The 22,552-nt window shown below is 38.2% G+C and overlaps 1 protein-coding gene across 2 annotated transcripts; it reads left to right on the forward strand.

Annotated features, from left to right (window-relative positions):
- The first annotated feature begins 654 nt into the window (after positions 1-654).
- LOC142402136 (periostin-like) lies at positions 655-19,772 on the forward strand. 2 transcript variants are annotated; one of them, XM_075487644.1, is made up of 23 exons: positions 655-881; positions 1,379-1,477; positions 6,777-6,841; positions 6,933-7,090; positions 7,172-7,336; positions 7,428-7,574; positions 7,741-7,882; positions 9,589-9,801; positions 9,891-10,025; positions 10,173-10,321; positions 10,691-10,827; positions 11,375-11,505; positions 11,620-11,750; positions 12,774-12,876; positions 12,968-13,035; positions 13,149-13,194; positions 13,284-13,316; positions 15,478-15,972; positions 16,103-16,138; positions 18,577-18,621; positions 18,808-18,894; positions 18,975-19,007; positions 19,244-19,772. In XM_075487644.1, exons 1-23 carry the CDS (start codon positions 763-765, stop codon positions 19,300-19,302), a joined length of 2,796 nt encoding a protein of 931 aa, XP_075343759.1. In that variant the 5' UTR covers positions 655-762; the 3' UTR covers positions 19,303-19,772. The 2 variants fall into 2 exon arrangements, with proteins under 2 accessions (XP_075343759.1, XP_075343760.1); XM_075487645.1 differs by lacking the exon at positions 18,577-18,621.
- Positions 19,773-22,552: the final 2,780 nt, after the last annotated feature.

The raw sequence follows: 22,552 nt of genomic DNA on the forward strand, positions 1-22,552 counted from the left end.
GGAGGCTATTTAATGATGGATTTCATTTTCTTTGGAAGTTGTATTAGATCTGGCTTAAATATGGGAGATGGAAGCTGCTGCAGGAACAAAAAAACGGGAATGTTGTAAGAGGTGAGATGATGAACATGAACATGACAGCAGGGAGGTTGAAGAGAGAAGATGATCACAGACTGGAGTTAAGTGGCAATGATAAATCAACATCATAAATGGAAAGGGGAGAAGAGTGAAAACAAATACAGTAAGATTCTTTCATGTGTAGTATGAAACTCTTTTTGTATAGCATGTTTTTTAGATGCATAATTTTGCCTCTTCATCAAAATCTAAGTATCACATATTTGACAAATAGGACAATTGACAGTGGGAAGACGAGCTGTCATTGTGGCGAACAACGTTTCACAGGGTGTGCTTGGTGTTCTGGGATGTGATGGTGGTCAAGACATTTGTGTGAAACAGCATGAGGAAGGAGGAGACAATAGGTTTGTGCTGGAGTCTGAGCTGGAGGAAGGACCTTGACTGAAGAGAAGGGTGTGTGTGGGTGAGAGCAGGACGTCATGGTATGTAAAACACAGGGGGGAGGAAAAAGAGAAAGTGGGTGTGTTGGAGAGACAGGATGGTTGGTATAAAAGCCTCCCCCTCTTCCATATCTCCATTGTGGTGTTTTTGGAGGGAGTTTGTGTGTGTGTGTATGTGTGTGTGTGTGTAAAAGACAAGAAGAGTGTGTGTTAGTGGCCTTAAAGCACAGAGGACTGATAACTCCTCAGGATGCATCAGCTACTAGTAGTGACTTTAGTGGTGGTGGCACTCTGCTCCCTTGGGAGCGTGGATTCTTCAGCCTATGACAAGATAGTCAGCCACAGCCGCATACGAGCCAGGAAAGAGGGGTAAGGAGATGGGACAGGAGAAGAGAGACAGATTTGTGTAAAAATTAGTTCTGTGTGTGACTGATGATATGAGCTTGTTTGTGTTACCATGCAGATGGAAGAACACAAATTGCATTATTAGCAACAAGTTAGTCAATATGTGCTCATGTGAAGTGCTGAGAATTCTTTATTTCATGTTTGCGCTAGTTTTTAAGATGGTTTTAAATCACATGGAACACTTGATCAGAATTCTACAAACCACTTGAGATGCACTGATGAATAATAATTGAAAATGATATTCTGCTTCCCACATTCTATCACTCCCCTGTCACACAGTAATCTGCTCAGTTATGTAATTAGACTTTAGCTAGAATTTAACATTAAACATTTGCTATCTTTTTGATAGGGCTGTTATTGCTTGCTAACACTGGTAAGAGAAAGGAGCTTCATTACTGCTTTTCACTTTTCTCATATCTCCTTCATCACCCTCTCCTCCCTTACCCTCAACTGTATTGCAGGCCCAATGTGTGTGCTCTGCAGCAGGTCCTGGGAACCAAGAAGAAGTACTTCAGCACATGTAGGAACTGGTACAAAGGTTCCATCTGTGGCAAGAAGGCGTAAGTGTTAACCAAAACACTAGATGGCTCAATCATGATTTTTTTTTTGTGAAGTGCAAATAACAACCACCTTTCACACATTGTGCTCATACAGACTACAGTCTTCGAATTATTCAGATAAAAATAAGTCCTTGCTGTACCTGTTTCTGAACATGAAAATGGATTTCGCCCTTGCACTTGCCGGGGTGATGCAGTCACTTTCTTCTCTGCAAAAGAGAGCATTTCACGCTTTTTATTAATACTGTAAAACACACTTTCTTTGTCCTCATTCACTCCTTCCTCTTCTCAAGTCTGGGTCTGATTTGTTGCCTGCTGGCTAGTCACTCACTCTATTGTAAGCTTGACGATGTTGCAAATGCTCCCGCATTGCTAAGAAAAATTCACTTGTATACTTTTTGGATGAGACAAAAATATAAGCGTAGTTAAATCAGATACGGGTAATCTGCATAAGTGATGGGGACTCGATTGTCATGTGTGTGAGTCCGTGTATGTGGCTGCATTTTGAAGTTATGGTATTCTTTGTTTTGAGGGAAATTATCATTTAAGTAAGCTGTGATATTGAGCCCAATCGTCATGGTTTCAGTGAGTCTTGAGCTCTGCAGCCTGATGTTGGTTTAAATAAGTCAAACCAGCATCAAAATAATGAGCCTAAATTTATGAGGCAATTTGTGATTTAAGTCAGCGTAATATGTGGGGGTTATTTGGTTTTTTTTTGGTGACATGTCGTCCTGGGTCAGTATCTAGCCAAGTGGCCGAAGGAGTGTAGGGCCCCGCTGGAGCTGTTAACTGCATTGTTACGGGTAGTGGAGGGGAAAAAATATGCACTCTCTTCCTCACGCTCTATCATTAAGGCAAAAGCACACACAGGAACACCCAACCAGACAGACTCACACCTATTCTCAGTCAGCTGGAACACCTGTTGCTTGGTGGTTAAGCCTGAAAATGAGGAGATAGGGGAGAGAATGAACAAAAGAGTGATTGAGCGCTGTAGTGGGTTTTTTTCCCCCCACAACAGTACTACTATGCTCAGATTATATTACACACAGAGCCCTCAGCAATTACTAAAAGCAGAAAGCAGACAAGATTTCTCTTGTCTGCTTGTCTGGGACAACCTGATGGCAAATACCACGAAGGTAAGCAAGCATTTCAAAGATAAAAGATAAATACATAAACATAATTATATACATATATATAATTATATAGCCATATATATAGTCACTCAATTGTAATACCACATATTAGAAACGTACAGTATTTTTCTATCGTACTGTATGACAAGTCCAGCCCCATCTGAAAAAAAAATTGATTGTGTCCATCTGCACAAATAAAGTGATTTTATGATTTTTTTTAAATTATTTACCATGAGATTGGTCTGTTTTTAGGGACCACATCAATTTGATGATTCAAATGGGTTTAGCTTGTCTGTCTATGAAAAGAAGTACTTTAGAAAAAAACAATAAGAAGAAAATACTACTGTAAAAAATTAAACAAAGCCACAAAAACATCACTTCTCTGTCCTCCTCCGTCCGTGCTCACAGAGTGGAAATTGTTCAGCAGCAGTAGAAGAAATCCCCTCTGCAGCTACGGTTTTGTCTCGGCTGGATTTAGTGTTGATGAGCGATTAAAGGATGTTTGAGTCCGGAATGAGGCGGTTGGTACCTTCCATTGTTTACTGTGGGATGGTGAACCAAACAGAGTGTTTCAGAAGAAGCTTTGAGGGTGCGACTTAAAAAATCTCTTTAATGTGATACCAGGTATCATGCAGCGATTTCTATGAATTTTGTGCATTTTGTTCAAATAAAAGAATAGAAAGGTTTGGGTTTAAAAGTTTAGGGCAGGTTGTCAGTCCTTAAGAGCACATACTGTAAAACACCAAGTAAAATAATGCATTGTTATTACGCTCAACATGCCTTAGCTTGTTAAATACACCATTTAATGATACCCTACTAATCTCTTAGAAACCAGTATGCAAACAACAAGAGATTGTTGAGATGTAAAATAAACCGACAGTTTGCCCCTCTAATTGGCATAATGAAAAACAACCTTGGGGATCTTTTGATGTCTTGTCATAGTTTCCCAAAAAAAAAAAAGAAATACTTGAACTGAGCCGATAGAAATTCAAGCAGGACCAATTTTCTTCATGTGCTCTTGACCTAAACTGAAGTATACTTGTCAGTAAACCATTCAGATGTCAGAGAAAGAGTAACAGAAAGTCCACTTCAATGTGTATGTATCAAAAGAAATAAAATGGTAAGAAAGATGCAGTCTGAAATTTGCAAGGAGATCACAAGGCAGACTGTCAATAATTGATTTTATTACACGGGAAAAGTTTGTAACCTTTGTATCTGATGCCAGAAAACACCACCAAATGTTTGTGTGTGTGTGTGTGTGTCTGCATGTATAAGTCTATACCCCATGTTACGAATCTACTCATCTGGAAGCCACATTGAGCACCAGAGACACTTCCAGAGGCCTGGTTACAGTGAACTGGCTTGTTCTGTTTCAGGTCTCAGCTGCATCTATTATCCTGTCAGAGCTCAGCCAGGGAGCAATGACTTCATACCCTTAAGACTGCCAAACATGCGCAGATATTTATGTTTTTAACATGATAGAAAAATTGCGTCAAAACAAAGCGTGATTTGTCTATAAGCAGAAGGGATATTTGCACAAAAAATAGCTAATTCATTATAGTAGATTTGAGGGGTTTGTCAGAGTCCTCATTGGATTTTGAGGGGAGAAAATGAGTAATGATGCTTTTGTGTGCATGAGGGTGTGTTTGCAGTAACATGATTTTCCAAAATATATCCCTACTGTTCATTTCTGAAATGAAAACATACAGCAAGTGCTCTGTATCCAAATGGAAACATGGGAAAACATGGAGCAGGCATTAAAGCTGCGTAATGAGTTCCAGGGAAACGTTTCTAAACACGTCTCCTTAGCAAACACACTGACAGCTCCAACTGGAACCCATGAGCTGCTCAGGGTTAAGACCCAATTAAATTTATTCAAGAGCTCTGCATCTGTTTCTCTGATGGATCATTGCAGAGCATCCAGCACTGACTTTTTTCTTTAACTGTCTGCATCTCTTTGAAAATGTGCGCTAACTTGGAAATGTCCCAGCCAAACTTTATGACCAAAAAACATTATTAACACACAGCACGCTGTAGGAAAGTGTAACCTGAGCTCCTTTAAATCAGTGTTCCCAAATTTGGACCATTGTTTTCGACTGACAGTACTCTTGCATGAGCGGGGCAGGAGTTGACAAGTCCTAGACAGCAGCTTCACATGCTAATTAGCTGTTGCTAATTAACATCCGATTGCGCATTTTGTTTGATAATATACACATCAAATATATTTCCCTGCACAAATTAAAACAGAACCTGCAGAAAAAAAGCATGTAACTGGTATGTTGTTCAATGTCGTGTCACAACTGAAACTGACTGCATACATCGTCACATGAGCTGTCTCTGTATAAACAAAGGGACATACGTGCAGAAAATATAATCATGGTAGAATTTTTCAGACTTTATTTTGAAACTGCACCGTTTCGCACTCTGCGCCAATGCAGCTGTTAGACGTTTGCATGCATGGGTTGCTGAAACAGTTGGAGCTGGGAGCTGGTTTCCGTGCAGATAGACGTTTCCATCAAGGGATACTGGGAGACAGCCGGCAATGCTCATAACATATTCCAGGAAATCAGCTGACACTAGGCCAGAGTAGGACATTCCAGTCTCACATGAAATCACAGTGAATGTTTGATGTTTGGAACATGTTACACATACTCTTTCCGCTTGTCCCACGGTTTCATTGAGTAACAATATATTTTGTTGTTTACTGTCATATATGTCATATGGATGTTTACTTACTTTCGTTTGTATGGAGTTGACTGTAGAGGCAACACTAAGTTGTTACTTAATGGCAAAGAAAAAGCGCATAAGACACCCCTGTCTGCTTTTACCGTTAACGTGCTTATTCTGAACATTATCTGAATGTAAAGTACTGTACATCTCTGATTTCCCTAAAAATGTGGTAGCTGTTTGTTTCAATGACGTTACCCACTCTATGGTGTTCGACCCAAGTGTTTTATTCAGCAAAAAAAAAGAGTTGCTTTTCAATCTCTTGGATTTGTTTTGCACAGCCTTTGATCTTTGTTCAGTCGTGCTGCTAACACATGGCGCTGTTGCTGTTCTTTTCTGTTTGCTGATTTTACTCACTGAAATGACAGTGGCTGAGTCTGTTGTTGCACATAGCTTGGGGAAGTCTTTCCATTTGGTCTCTGATTAGTCTGTTGGGAGTTGTGGACTGTGGTGTTACTTTTGTTCTTCTTGAACAGAATTGCCTCGCTGGTGCCAAACTTGCTGTCCTGTCTCAAATGTTTTCACTGACTTCAGTCAAAGTTGCTGTTACACTCTAACCACTCAAAAGTTGTTATTCTTCCTCTCAGTTTTCTGTTCTGCTTAGTTGATCTGGCAAGTTTCATTTGCTCTTTTGAGGTTCATTACATTCACATTGCATTGTATTTCGGGTGGTTCTGTTCATGTCGTTGCCAAAATATTGGTAACATATCATGTACAACTCCAAAGCTGTTAGTGAAAGAAATAAATCATTTTTTTTTTTAACAGTGAGCATCTGGATAAAATTAATTTGTTTTTCACTATCAACCAAAACCTTGACTCACTGAAAAAAGTGACTTTTTGGTGAAGTAAACTCTATTAGAGTAACTGTCATAATTTCTACCTTGTATTTTTAAGATTCAGTAAGAACTAGAGCTTCTTAAGTAAAATTAAACATTTTATTAACGTAATACATGAAATATGGGGGAAGAGTAAGTTTTACTTAGGTTTCCTCCTACAATTTAAATGTTTAATAGTTGTATGTACATAAACCTAGAAATACTACATAAACTTTACTCTGAAAGTGTATCGTTAAAATCTACTAAGTTACTTCATAACAGCAAATACTACAGATATATGAAATTTACTTAAAATTTTGATTAAAATGATGTTCCTGCCTATGAAAACAAGTAGAGTTTACTTAATTTGTTTAAATAAATATAACTTAAAACTTAGATGTAATTAAGTAAATGTTACTTAATATCTTCAAAACTGTTATGTTTTATGGTAAGTAAAATTTACTTGATACTGGCAAGTGAGTGTTACTTGATATTGCAGCATTAAATATTACTTAAATCATTTGAGTGCAAATACTTACAAAGGGTTTTTTAAGTAAATCTTATGAGTTGTTTTTTTCAGTGCTCCCTCACAGGTCTCATTTTTCTATTGTCTTGTTTATTTGACAGTGTGGTCCTATATGAATGTTGTCCTGGGTACATGAAGCTGGAGGGCATGAGAGGATGCCCAGCAGGTAGGCCTCAATCAGCTGTAATACTAATTTATTTGTGTAGTGTCCTTTCAGATACCATTCAAAATATTAACTCTTCCTCTGCTCCTCCCAGTGGCTCCCATTGACCATATTTATGGTACGCTGGCGCTTGTCAAGGCCACAACCACACAGCAATACTCTGAAACGTCCAAGCTGAGAGAGGAAATTGAGGGCAAGGGCTCATTCACCATGTTTGCACCTAGCAATGATGCCTGGGATGAGCTGGACAGTGTGAGTATACTGGAGGTTTGAAATGTTTCTACACATATAACACTGCAAACAAATTCACCGCCTTTTATGTAATTTCCTTAGACCGTACGGGCTGCCCTGGAGAGCAATGTGAACATCGAGCTGTACAATGCCCTCCACTTCCACATGGTGAACGGCCGTCTTCTGACCAAGGACATGAAGAATGACATGACTGTCACTTCCATGTATAATAAACTGGGGTTTCATATCAACCACTACCCTAATGGGGTTAGTCTCTGCATAGAGATAAGCACAATACTGTAATTATGCCTAACACCAATGCAGGTGGCTTCATAAAACATTTTTTCTCTCTGTGAAGGTTGTAACAGTAAATTGTGCCAGGATCATCCATGCTAACCAGATAGCCACAAATGGTGTGGTGCATGTCATCGACCGGGTAATCAGCGCTGTTGATAGCACCATCAAGGACACCCTGGATGTTGTTGACGACCTCTCCTCATTTAGTGTACGTACAATCTGATTTCTAAAACTAGCTTCCAAAATGTTAATAAGGAAAAAATTCTGATCACACCAAACAAACAACGTCGGTTGTTGAATCCAGTGTTCTCCATCTCAGTATGATAAAATGTTGCGTATAGCACACATTCCTCTTTCTTTCTCTTTTTTTTCAGGCTGCAGCAATAGCTTCTGGTATAATGGATAAACTGGACAAACCTGGTCACTATACTGTGTTTGCTCCAACTAATGAAGCCTTCGACAAACTGAGCCCAGGCCGCTTGGAGCGGCTCATGGAAGACAAAGCTGTTATTACAGGTACATAAAAAAAATACCTTGATCTTGAAAGAAACTACTTACATAACATAAATCCTATTGACTTACTTTTTTTCCCCACGGCTTTTCTTCCCAAATTATGATTTAACAGTATAATTTACTGCATAATATGTTAGGATCCATAAGATGAATTGGCATAATGTTGCGTTGCTATTTGTTCTGTAAGGTTTTGGGGCTCTTTTTGACTATCTAAAGCCCTGGATGGTTTGTTATTCAGATATTTATGTAACGCTTGGTAAACTAAGTTGGATGACTGAAGACTAAAATCTTAAATCTTATAAATCTTAAATAGAGAGATGACTCATTGCCCTGATCGTTTAAAGGATAGTCACTGTTTTTGGTGCCCTGTTCCTAGCTGGAACCTTACCCAGCTTCAAAAGCAGACCACTAAGATAAAAAAGAAAGAGCTTACCTGTTCATGTTTCTTTAGCATTGCACTTGTTTGGCCAACAGACGTGGTTAGTTTCTAGCTTGCTGTTTTAGATCACTAATCTACTATCCACCACTGCTGTAAAAACGATGGCAAAATAAAAAAAGATTTGACTGTAGCACGCAAGGGTCAAGGAAATGCATGCTGGTGAAAGGCAAAGATGTTTACTTGTGGTATCACATAAAAACTTGATCTGTGATTCATACTGTCATATTAAAGTCCATCAGTTAGTCACACATGTGAATCACAAAAAAAAAGATATCCTGCAGCTGTTATTTTTCAGCCGATAATTCCCTATAAAGCTCAATAGTGCATTGCATACTTTTAGTCCACAATTCATTCTCTCCATACATTATTTTTCAAGTTGTAGTTAGAAATAAGACATGCATTTGGTCAAGGTAAACATAATCTTTATGCTGAACAGCAACATGTTGACACTATAATGGTACACATGTGCCAATGTGAGCATTTATGTGCAGCCTTTCACAGGTGCTAACAGGAATATAGAGGCACAGTTAATCTACCATGGCGGAGGACCCACAGCCTCACAGCTGGCCAGCATTCACATCACATTAAACGTTGTGTATGAAATACCAAAAAGCTAAGGTCATCATCCACAACACACTTGTAAAGGATAAAATACGTGCCAAAGAAGCTATATTCACAGTGGACTTCTCCCTCCTCACTGACTCTGTTTTTGATGCAAAGCCAAGAAGGACAAATTTTGAGCTTTAAGCATGATAAAGAACATTTGTCTGAGTGATTTGCCTGTTGGGATTACAAGGATACTGGTGGTGCATAGAACCACTTTTTATGATTGGGAAAATAACCGATACACCGGCCAATTAGCGCCCGAGGGAGGCAAGCAGAAGGGCAGGGGGTGTCTGATAAGCAGTCACAGTCAGGGACCAATCCCTGACAGGTGTTGAACTACTAACCTACAGACAAAAACAACAACAAAATAAAAATAAAGCACACTTATTGCAATTAAATATTTTTGAGTTTGGAGAGATTTTTCATGATGTCTTAGTAGTACTTTTTTCAGGCCAGTTTTTCAGAAGAGAAAGAGACATAATACGAGTTTGTCTTTCCTTTACATGTGTGTTGAGCAATAATCACAACTGTAAATCTTGGATTACATGCCAAAATCTTTAAAAAAAAAATAGCATGATACCATTAAAAACAATCTACCCATGTTTCACACATTTGTGCCTTTTTCTGTCTCCTCTTTGTCACACTTTGTCACCAAATTTCTCAGCCTTGGTGAACTACCACTTGCTGAACAGTGTCCAGTGTGCTGAAGCAATCATGGCAGGATCAGTGTATGAGACCGCAGAAGGCAGCACCATAGAGATCGGTTGTGACGGCGATAGTCTGACTGTCAATGGCATCAAGATGGTGCTGAAGAAGGACATTGTCACATCAAATGGCGTCATTCACCTTATAGACCAGGTGCTCATCCCTGACTCAGGTAAGAACACATCTGGAATTTTTTCAATCATTTAGCTGTACCATTTCTCTGTGATCTCCAGTGTGTCTTATTTGTATGAATCCCATTAGCCAAGGAAGTTGTGGAGCTGGCGGGAGACTCCCAGATCACTTTTGGTGATATAGTGTCTGAACTGGGCTTGTCGGCTGCCCTGGGTTCCTTGACAGAGTACACATTCCTTGCTCCTCCGAACAGTGCTTTCACTGGTAAGTTGAAACAAGTTTTTACAGTATGAATGGCATAAGAAAGGTTATATGTAAGAAAAGCTAAATCTATGAATATTAGATCTATTGTTTTATATCTAATATCACCTCTTCTATTTCAAATCTGCACATTTTCTTTGTGTTTAACAGATGAAGTGATGTCAATAGACCAGGAACTTCTGAGAATTATTTTGGAAAACCACATCTTGAAGCTTAAAGTCACACTGAGTGAGCTTTACGGCGGACAGCTGCTGGAAACAATCGCTGGCAAAATGCTCAGAGTCTTCATTTACCGCACTGTGAGAACTATGTGTGTCTGTTGCATTTTAAAGTCAAAGGGAATAAGGGGAAGGGGTGTGAATTAAGTAAATTGGCAAGCAGCAGTTTTTCATTGGAAATCTGAAAGGAATTACTAGGTTCCTCTCCAAGTGTTAACATTATTTTGTTGTCTTTCAGCTGTAAACAAATTCATGGAAGAAGAAATGTGTTTTTGCTCAGGAGGTTTAGATTATCCAATCGACTGAGATAGATTAATTCACAGAAACATCATACGAATCAGTTTGATTGATTGTGATCAGAGATGACCTTCCTCCCCAAGTAAAAAGCTTCCAGATTCGAACAGTGACCCTAAGACCTGAAACTGCATCTGAATGTTCCTCTTTTTGAAGGCTGTGTGCATAGAAAATGCGTGTATCAAGCATGGCAGTAAGGAGGGACGCAATGGGGCCCTCCATCTTATAAAATCCTTCATCAAACCGGCTGACAAAACAATCTATGAGTTCCTGATTGCTGACGGACGGTTCAAGTAAGTTCCATCTTAATTTATTGTTCTTTTTGCTTTCTTCTACAGCAACAATTAATCACGTCCAATGCACTGATTTTTTATGTATTTGCTATTCTGACAATAATAGTTACGTAGAATTTGTAAGTTTAAAAAGACCCCCATGACATTTAAAAGTAAGTAATAACATTATTCTCATAAAACTGAAAACTTAGAAAAAGTAGAATATACCAATGCTCAGTTCACAACATGCGGGTCTACTGCAGCTACAGCATTATGTGGTCTAGGATGACAAGAAGGTTATGTTAGAGGTTCTTTTACTTGTACAAATGCTTCACTGTTTGCCTTCATGGATTATAAAAGATGGAAATCATCCAACTTATCATTTTGAGGGACCCAAAAGTAAAACAAACAAACAAAAAAAGAACTGAACATGTGACTGGGTGAAGAATCAGCATGCATTTTGCTCATAAGTTCAGGCCTTATTGCATTCCTATTTTTCTTTGTGGTGATTGAGTCAACTGATGGCTTCATTCTTTCCTTTCTCTGTATTATATTCAAATGAATTTAGGATTTTCTTATCACTGATGGAGACAGCAGGCCTGGAAGATCTGCTGAAGCAGGAGGGCTCCTACACTGTATTTGCACCAACTGATGATGCCTTTGACGCCCTCAGTAGAGAGGACTTTGATTTGCTCAAAAGTGAGTTTTTTTCCCATTGTGAAATTATGTAATGCAGGGACGAGGAAAGAAATAATCATGAATGATAACTCTCTTAAACAAATTGTATTTTCTGTATTGTGTTCTACTTGACAGGTGATCTAAACGCTTTGAGAACCATTCTCCTCTACCACTTCAGTAATGGTATCTTCATCAATGGAGGATTAGAGGGAGGGGTTACCAATCTGCTCAAAACCCTACAGGGCAACGACCTGCAAGTTAAATCTGTACGACATAATTAGTGTCTTTGTTTGTATGTATGTCTTTAAAATGAAAAAGAGACTAATTGCTTGATTTCATTAATCTGTTTTTCATAATGCACATGCATTTAAGAATCAATATATATCTTATATAGATATATATATCTATATAAGAGCATATTATTATTGTGTGATTCACCTTCATGCCCACATATAAAGAGCTTCTCAAACTTTTCTCACATTGTCATTTAAACAATAGCATCTAAGAGCTATATTTTAATCTGCTTCAAAGCTGGAGGATCTTGGGAAATCCCTGGAGTGCAGCCAGAGTGTAATAAAAGCCAATTTCCTGTCACGCCCATCAACACCCACTCTTACCTCTCATGTGCTGTCAGATAATCAGTCAAGGTCTCTTATCAGGCCTAAAGCACTTCCTTCGTGGACACAGGAAAGCTCAACAAAGGGAGTAGGCTACTCAGACCGTCATCAGTTAAAAGGAAGGGTGACTCTGACTGATTGATATCTGTGTTTTGATCGTTGCACTGAACTGGAAAGTCTTTATTATGCTGTTTTAAAGAGGGTGAAAGGAAGCAAAGGAGTAGTAAAGCATATAGCTTACTCACAGTATCTACACCTTCACTCATCTTCTGGAGGCAGCAAGAAACTTAATTCTGACTGAATCAAATCATTTGACTTTCTCATTTACAATAAAACATGCCTTGGCATTCTTCATCTTCACCTCAAAAGTTCTCACACCAAACCAGATCTAAAAAGGTTTAAATTTTGATGAGTTTGTAATAGAGAAATTACAGTGTCATGTTATTTATTTATTGTTTTTTTTTTTTTTTACTAAGTAGTTGTTTGTTCAAATCTTTAACATTACATTACATTATGGTCATTTTGCAGACGCTTTTGACCAAAGCGACTTACAATAAGTGCGTTCAACATCGGTTCGGCAAAAGAACTTCAGGTCACAACTGCACACCAGTCACAGTCTATTTAAAAAATAGATACACCAATTCTTTTCTTTTTCCTCTTGATTTCTCCCAGGTGAACAACTCTGTCATTGTCAACTCAGTGAATGTACCAGACGGTGACCTGATGGCAACAAATGGTGTGATCCATGTGGTGAAGAATGTTCTCTATCCTGGTGGTGAGAATAACATACATTCATGCAGTATGAACTCTGTCGAAGGATGTAATCTGTTCAGTTGATGTAATATACATGATGCATTCATTTGCAGACCTTCCTGTGGGCCGTCAGGACCTCCTGATCCTGCTGAGGAAGCTGATTAGGTACATCGAGATAAAGGTAGTTACAGGAACAGTATAAGTATGGCAATGTCGGTATATCAAAGAGAAATTTTCTATTTTAGGTATCTTTGGCCTTATACCTTCTATTTGGTTCTGCTTATTTTTCTTTAGTTTGTTTCTGGATTTTCTTATACTGAGATTCCACTCACCTTCATCAGTAAGTTTCATCTGTTCCATTAAAAACGGTGTGATATGAGAACATTGTTTAATTTACAAAATATTAAAACTGATTTCATTGCCTCACAGAGAGGATTATCACAACCACTCGTTACGTTGAAGGTAAGACCAGTAACTAACCACAAGGTTAACATAAGCCATGGAGGAAGGATTGATTATTACTGCCTGTAAAACTGTTTTTCTTCAACACTAAGCATGTAGCATTCCACTGGGGGCTTCTGCATATCCCTCTACTTTATCCTTCTTCTTTTTTTTCCCCTACTGTCCACTCTCGATGCTGCCTCAAGTCCACCTGAATCTCATGGCATACCTAATCAGTTACTTTAGGAATTAAGTAATTAGCCTTTCAAAGCATGACAGAGTCAGAGACCGTGAAGGGCTATTGAATGTTGCTTTGCTCAGCTGGACTGAGTCCATTGCATTTCCATCCATTGAGAGCATGCCTTGACATATTGGGTAACATAAGAGACATGTTCAAAGGTAATTAGGCACATTACATCAACTACGGAGCAGGAGCTGTGAGCCCTCAAGGGTTTTCATTTCAAGGTTTTTTTTATTTTGTACGTAAATAGGAATGTGAACGTTACACTTGATAAAACTTAGATATCTGTTCTCTACTGTTTTTGGTTTGATGTCTCCAGGCAAACCAACCAATGTGAACAGAAGTAATTCATGCCTAATCCACCTGTGATAGTGCTTACAAGTAAACATCACTGTGTTTTATGGTTGAAGCTGACGTGAGGTTTACGAATTCTTAAAAGTCTGTCTACAAGTAGAGGGCAGCTGCTGCCTCATGTTGCACGTTATATCACACACTTTTCCACGTGGGTTGGGACGCTACGGTAGAAGTTAAAAAAACAGAGAAACCCTACTGTAAGACCTTCAAACCAGTGATATAACTACAGAATGGATATGAGTCATTTGTCAGCCCCTTTGAAAAGAACGATGTCCTTGTTTATTTAAGCAAAGTAACTGTGCCTCATAAATTTAGTACACAGTATGGCGTTAAACACACATAATATATTCAATTTGTTTACCCCAGTCACAGAGACATTAGTTGGATTTATTTTTTTCTGAATCACGTTTGTCCTTGCATACATATATATATATATATATATATACATGTATATACTGACAAAAGAAAGCAGCCATAATTTTAGGCATAAGTTACCATCATCTCATAATGGTGCTATTTGAAAGAACTGACATGATTCTGGCTTTGATTACAAGTTTGGGTCAAGTATCAGGAGATCTCAAGCCAAAGATTAGGCCTCTTTTACAGGCCTCTATTACAAACAGCCATCTATCAAACAAAAATAATCATCAATCACAGGGATAAAGCTTAAAAGAAGTAATACAGTGCGCCTGACAGAAGTTTTTGTTGGGGCTGATTCAAAATGGGCTTTTTTCACAGAGATATTCTTTCCCAGAAAATCATTGACTGAAGCTCACGTCTCATTCTACACCATTTTAAAACCAACATTTAAGATTTTGTTAAACGCTGAAATGTGTAGTTGATGTTTAAAATACAGTCCTTCAAAACGAGTGAATAAAAAAGGGAATGAAATGTGCCCATAGAAACCAGCTTACAAGACCACAGAGAATAAGAGCAGCAATTACTAAAGCCTCTCTCATTTCACGGATGCAATCTGATTTCTTGCTCATTCCTTGTATTTGTTCCTCTACTTGTTCTTGTCTTCTTTCGTTACAGCACATGCAACCCTTTCCCATTCCCTGTCATTATGTCAAAGGTCCCTTGTCATCAGAGCATCGTTGCAATATAGATGCCAAAAGCAAATGCAGAAAATGTTATTATGAAAGGTTTACCAGCACCATGGTTCTCATAAGGAGGCTGGAGTGGACAAACAAATAAGTGACTTACGTTCAAGATAATGTGGCAACTGTTGTTTTTTTTCATTTCCTTGTTTTCAGTAATCTAGTTCAGTCTAGTTGTTTCTTTCGGTTCAGTTGCTGTTTGGTTATGTTTAAGCATCACAACAGTTTGGTAAGGGCAAAGTGATACAATTACTTTAATTTGAAATTGCTTTATAGAATGCTGTTAAATACAGCAGTATGCTTTGCCTCTAGCTTTCTCTTTCCAGCTTGCATACAATCACACACTTGCACACTCACCCTCAAATTTTTTCTTTTTTTTCTTTTCTTACAGAATTATTAGAGCCGCTGAGTAATATCTTAATCCTGATGAACCATGGTCTTTTTTTTTTTTACGATATTAATACTCATTTATTCTTCCTCTCTATAGTCCCAGAGTCAACAAAGGTGATCAGAGTAATTGAAGGAGACTCATCTACAACCAAGGTTACCAGGGTTATTGAAGGAGACCCATCTATGACCAAGGTTACCAGGATTATTGAGGGAGACCCATCTATGACCAAGGTTACCAGAGTTATTGAGGGAGACCCATCTATGACCAAGGTTACCAGGATTATTGAGGGAGACCCATCTATGACCAAGGTTACCAGAGTTATTGAGGGAGACCCATCTATGACCAAGGTTACCAGGATTATTGAGGGAGACCCATCTATGACCAAGGTTACCAGGGTTATTGAGGGGCAGCCAACCATCAAGGTAACAAGAGTCGTAGAAAAAGAACCAACATTCACGACGGTTGTCGTCGAGGGTGAACCTTCGAAGACCAAAGTGACGAGGGTTATCGAGGGAGACGGTTCCACGAAAAAAGTAACCAGAGTCATTCAAGGACAGCCAACTATGACCAAAGTCACAAGAGTTATTGGTGGTAAGCTCTGAGCACTCTCAAGCAGTGCTTAAATCGTTGATATTGTAGTTACAAATGATGTGTTGGAAAGTCAGATCTAGACCTAACAAAGGTTTAAACGTGCTTATTGATCTGGGGCCTTTGACCGCAGGTACAGAAGTTGAAGGAGAAAAAAAGATGATTACAGGTGAGTTTTCTCAAACACATTTAATCCTTTGAAGAGCATGATAGTCTAGATCTAAGATCTTACATGCATCTTTTCTGCTTTTTTAACAAATGCATCCATGTTCCTGTTGACCATAATCATCTAATGTAAAAAAAAATTCACTGTCCTTGTCCTTATTGACCACAAGTTAAATTAGACAGGCGCTTTAGTTTTCATGGTTTGCACCATTTTTGCCTTTAGAAACATTTTTGTCCATGTTAAACTCATTTCAGTACCATCACCTTATGCTTGGTGTATATTTCATCATAATAAAGAGAAAATACGGTCAAAGACGTCGTAAAGCGAGCTAAGCAAAGACAATAGCTTGACTGTTTTAGCAACAGCTGTTCCAACTATTTCCTTATCTTTAAGGCTTGATGCCCTTCACTGGCAGTGCAGGAAAAAAAAAAAAAAAAAGCATTCCAGATGGTTTATGGCCTGTGCTGCTATAGCTCGATAAGTGCCAGCCAGAGTTTTTGCTGAAGCCTGAGCCTCTCACCTAACACACCAGTTTAACATTTTTTGCCTTTTTTTTTTCAAAGAACAGGAGTCTTCTGGTGCTATTGTGGAGTGCATCACCCTAACCTAATCCCAAAAAATGCACATAGTTGCCACAGCTATGGCAGGTAGAAAAAGTTGGGTTTACCCAAGCAAATGTCATTAAACTATTCGTGACTTGATCCATCTAAACAAATATGCAAGTAAATCTTGATACAGGAGTATGATTGCCACCGTTTGAAATAATTCTGAAAAAAAGCACTTCATTATCATTGCTCTTTTTCTGTTCGTCAAAGTATAGGTTAGTAAATTTGAGTAAAATATACACTTGAAAATTTGGACCAGTACAACTTGTGGATCCTTACTGCCTCTCTGCTGTGCTTCAGCTCTTCCTCCAAGGACCCTACCTGTAGAAAATGTTGCCGTGCACTCATAGGCTAGTAATAATGGCAAGCGTATAAGCGACTCAATCAACTACAGACTCCTACTGTCTACAATCAGCTGTTATACTCAGGCATTGTAAATTCATACAAATTGTAAGAAAAACCAATAGGAGCAGCCAAAGTAACCTGATTTTTCACAAATTTTCTGTCTAATGAACAGGGCATAACATATTAATAGTTTCAGGAAAAATGGCAACACATTTTTTTTCAATATAATTTAATATTATATACAGATTAGATTTGATAATCAGGACAATGAGTACATTGCATCTGGCATTCATATGAATGTGACTTCCCACTGAAGCCGCACAGTTGTGCGATTAGCATCAATAAATCATTTGCATGAAAAACAACAGTAAACATCATATTGAGTATTCTCCAGAAATTAAATCGAGGCACAAAAATAATTCTAAAATGGAAGGTATCACAGCAAATTTGTGGACATTTAGATTTTAGAGGGTGGCAAACATTTATCCAACTATATAGCAAAAAGACTGAGAAAGACAATAAAAGCTTGACAGCTAGTTTTATCTGTTAATATTGCAAACAATAGAAAAAGAGGTCTCTTCACTGGCCATCATCAGTACTCCCCTCGTGTATATAATGACACAATAGATTTCAGTTCAACAAAATAAAAAGATGGATTAAAAAAAGTTTGCCTTTAGTTCAGTCTGAACTAAAGAATGTCTATCAGCTCGTGAGGGTGTGTTGCCCTGTTGTGAAAGAGAATCACTAATCATGTTATAACATGCTGCAATCATGGATGTAGACATCACTCTTTAGAACTGCATGGTATTTATAGACAAGCTTAAGACAGCCACATTTCAAAATATTGCAAGCTTGCCCCGGTTTGTATGGGACCATTAAAGATAACGTTTCAGTTTTTACAGGCTATCTCATGTTCAGGCGCACATAGATACATAATGACGCATCAAAGTGTTTCTTCAGGCTCTTCTGCTGCCTATGGTGCACCATGAATTGGATGTCTGTACTCACCATTTATTTATCTTATTTCATTCCACTGTTCATGTTCTTGTCTCTCAGTCAAGAATGCCATTGTTACCCTCACTGACTAATTTAGATGTGATGTGTATGTGTGCTGTGTGCAAATTACATTGTGCCATGTGGGGAAGCCAGCTTGGACTGTCTGCTTATTTGCAGGGGCAGGACAGCCTTCTGCTGTTTCCTGGTGTCTTGCAGCTTGGTTTCAGGGCCCAGAAAAACAATTTGCTCTGTTTTTCTGAACTAAACTCCCTCTCATGTGCACATCTTTACTTCACACCCTGCACATTTGTGTGGAAGTGTCTGTATGTGTGTCTATTCATAAATACTACACATTTGTCTTTGGCTTTGTGTTGGCGGTGGCGGAGGAGGTTTATAACGGGGTGTATGTACCTGTCGGTCTGTCTGTGTGTCAGTCAATGCAGTTGTTAAGTCGTTAATTGACTTTCAACACCCTTCTCCGCTGCCCGTCTTAAGGTGGAACCGGATACACCACGGTGAACGAGCCTCAGATCATTGAGGGTAGGGTGTCCTTATACAAACACTTTTTAATCAACAGTTTTTTTTTCTAATGTTTATTTTGTTTTTACCTTATAATATATAAATATGTATTATTTCATGTGTGAGATAATTGATTACTTGTGGGAAAGGAAGTGTTATGCATTTTTAGCACTGTTGTAATTCTGTGATTTTGTATGCAACATTCAGGCCCAGATTTTTCCAAGATAACCACCATCCTTAGAAACCCTGATCTGATCAACCAGGAATCAGATAAAATTACCAAATTAATTCAAGGTGAATATGCATAACTGGAGGGCTGCACATATTTCGTGATGTAATTGCATGACTGACAGTGTTGTCCCCTCATTTGACAGGGGGAGGATTTGCTGCTGCCAGGAAAGCTCCAGGTAATGGGTTTTCAGTTGATGGCATGATCAAAATGAGAAGTGCTTTGTCAACAAAAATCAAATGGAAAAAGGCAATTTCTGGATTCCCCTTTTGCTTTTGCATTTTTCTCAGCATGTTTTTGTCCTTAAATCCTGTCACCATTCTGGTCTCATTTCGGTCTTTCTGGACATACTTTTGCCTTGTTAACATTCACTGCCCCCTATTTCTGTAGTTAACTCTTCTTTATCTCTTACAGCTGGAATGAGGAGAAGAGCCAGGCTGGTCAGGCGTCATCCCAAGAAGCCAAGTGAGTAAGGTCGACAGCAAGAAAACACGCAGACTAAATGCATCTCCGGTGCTCCTGGTCGAGTGCTGGACTTTTAAAAGACTGTGAACTGAAGAAGGGGAATCAAATCCAGTCTGACCCGTACCGTGTGATAGGCATGATGCTTTATGGCTTGGAAATGGAATTAAAATAGCTTTCATGTATGTTGTATCTGTTTGATAAATGGGGATAAAAGGTAAGACATATCTTAAAGATTTTTTTTTTAAGTTTGCTTTTTTTAACATGTGACTTTGTAAAGAGGCTGCTTGGGGAGACTTTGCATTACTTGCATTCTTTAATACAGGGGATGCATTTTAATAAATAAAACAAACAGTTTTGTTCCCATTATGTTGTAATGTACCTCTGTAAATTTGCTCGTGGTAATTAAAAGATACATCTGATTTTTCCAGTTTTTATGACTGCTATAATCAATAAAAACAAAATGTTCCTTGCTTTTGAACGTGAGTTGTATGTGAAGTTTATTTGTGCTTATATCTCAAGACAAGTAAGTTGAAAAATTGCTTTTTTTATCTATTTTCTTTTTCATGCTCTAAAATAGCTGTTCTGCATTACAGGGTTCACTTAGCATGTTGCCACCTGTCTCAAATATATTGAAAGAGATAGCCGTATGAAGAACAACCGTTATGAAATGTAATTATACGGAGTCATTTCTTGACAGTCGAATTGTGTTTGAACAGGATTGAACAGCATCAGAATGTAAAAGTGGTAGCTTTGTCTTGTTGGTTCATTGTCTTACAATGAACCAACAAGACAAAGCAGATAAGCACAAAGATTCAACATCGTAATGTTAGCAATTTGCCAATAGAAACTTTATTTCCATAGGAATCCAAAAGTGAAAATACATAACATAATCCAACTCACTCTGAGTCCACAATTTCTCAAGATGACATAGAGGGCCTGATAAACATAGTGCAACGTGTCACTTGCCGTTCATACGTTCGTGTTAATGCAATTATATCAGCATGGTGACAATGTTCTTGAACTTTGTACACAAAGACATGCCAGATCCAAGGAATTATTCAAAAGTTACATAATGTAATTACATTAATATTTTTTATTTTTTTGTTGTACCAGTTGAAATCTATTGTTTTGCACTATATTGGTTTTCCTTCTGAGAGGCAAACAGTGAGCTAAAGCTGATGAAAAGATCATGTCTCATGTAGCTCTTGGTTCGTATATATAAACTTTAATGATGAATTCAATTAAATTCTTTTCACTTCTATTCATATAGCGCCAAATCACAACAAATGTCATCTCAAGGCACTGGTACAGTCATAAAGATGTTTCTGTGTTCGGCTTACAAATTTCAGCAAATCGTGGTGCCAGCCCTGTTGTTGGTCCTCCCCACCAACTTTAAATTAAAAGAACAGTCCATTGCCTGGATTCTAAGATTTATGGAGCCTTAGAGGAGTCTCTAAGGAGACAAGAGTAAAGCGCCATCAAGAACAGATGAACTGTGACAAAGAAGCTTTCCAAACAACTCCAAATGCGCCAACTTCTGCTAATCTGAAACAGCGCCTTTTGATGTTGTGAGACACAATGTATTTGTTCATGAGATAGATACGCAAACTTACTGTAGCATCTGCAACTTGAATTCTTTCTCATGACGTGTTTTTTTATTTTTTTATTTTGACAGTCAACAAATAATGGACTCAATGAATGGAATTTGCAGGATCTTTTGAAATCTTTCTTCGGTTACAAAAAATCACGGTAATTTCTTCAAAAAAGAAAGAAAACTCTTTAATCAAGACCATCTCCCTTGAGCCCGACACTTTTTCATATTTGAGTTTTTGTGGCTGCCATTTTATACCGAAAGAGCAGATAAGTCATAGCTTTGCTCATTAATCAAGCCTATTACAGATAAATGCATAGCACAGCTTTTCAAAATCACTTGGAGACATTCATAATTTAATCCTTAAAATATTCTTGAGGGGATAGTGGGCTGACTGAACATCCTGTATTTCATTTGCTCAGGGCACCAAATGAGTGCTTGTAAGTGATTATAATACCCTCGCAAGGTGGTTATGTAAATGCATGTTTCATCCTCATAACTCTGTTATCATACTGTATTTTGATGCTTTGCATAATCCACTCAATATTACAGGAAATTTGGAATTAGCACACATTTTTGGTAGAAGCTACAACAAGTTGTGATAAAAAGAGAGAAAAAAGTTGTTTCATAAGCATTTTATATTTAGCTTTAAATTAGAAGACTTAAAAAAGATGTATTTAAAAAAGAATGCAGTTTTTACATTACTTCTCAGAACGCTCTATCATCTATATACACTGACTGGATTTTCAAAAAATGAACAAAAATATTTTCCAGAAATGTTTTGTTTTTTTTGCCCTTGATGATTGTCTTCTGACCCGACCGACGGATTCAGCAGGTGTAGAAAATGGATGGATGGATGGATTGTCTTCTGAAAATAGAATTACAACTATTGCACCTTAAAACTAAAGCTGTGACGAGTGAAACAAAGATTCAAACACTGCAGGTGCCATTCCAACAAACAATCCAACAGATAATGGAGAACGAATGACGAGGTTTGGCTGGAAGAATTGCACATTGATTAAGCATTACAATGATTTCCAATACTGAGCAGGCAGCAACACATGCAAATCATCAACCAAACTATATAGCAGGCTTTGCTGTGCAGAAAGGTGGATGCATTTGTGCTTTTGGGCCAGTTCCTCTGAAAAACAGAGAGAAAAATTAATGTGATCTCTGTGCCTGTGGAGAGAGCAATGTCACGCCTTGCAGATGCACTTTTGGAGCACATGTGAACCTGTTTTTTATTATGTGTGTGTTTTGGTTTATAGTTGTTCTCGGAACCTTTTCTTGTGTAATTACCAACCTTATCAGGAGCAATGGTCTTGCTAAAGAGGCAAAATATCATTTCTAAGGTCGGAGTTAGACTTGGAGATAAGGATAAGGTTTGGTTGAGACATTGTCAAAGACGGGATTAGGCTTAGTGTCTGGATAGACAGCAGTTATGTACAATACAATATATTGATAAGTGTATGAACATTTTGCTTTACTTTTGCAAAGGCAAACACGTGCACACACACAACACACACTTAAGCCCAAGGACATAGATATGTTTATCTTGTTCATTTCAAGGAGAGATTATAAGCAGGAAAAGGGGGGTTTACTGCAGCATAGAAACCATTAAAGGTGGTCTTGCTAGGTGGAATATCAGCTGTGACACTTTGTCTTCA

The sequence above is a fragment of the Odontesthes bonariensis genome, chromosome 16 (assembly GCF_027942865.1).
Source record: "Odontesthes bonariensis isolate fOdoBon6 chromosome 16, fOdoBon6.hap1, whole genome shotgun sequence".
Classification (NCBI taxonomy): Eukaryota; Metazoa; Chordata; class Actinopteri; order Atheriniformes; family Atherinopsidae; genus Odontesthes; species Odontesthes bonariensis.

What these genes read in the sequence shown, in the direction of transcription:
- LOC142402136 (XM_075487644.1), top strand. Translation starts at nt 763, where the DNA reads ATGCATCAGCTACTAGTAGTGACTTTAGTGGTGGTGGCACTCTGCTCC. An exon ending in TCAACCACTACCCTAATGGG is followed by an intron (nt 7,337 to 7,427) that starts GTTAGTCTCTGC and finishes CTCTCTGTGAAG; the next exon opens with GTTGTAACAGTAAATTGTGC. An exon ending in GGACTTTGATTTGCTCAAAA is followed by an intron (nt 11,506 to 11,619) that starts GTGAGTTTTTTT and finishes TCTACTTGACAG; the next exon opens with GTGATCTAAACGCTTTGAGA.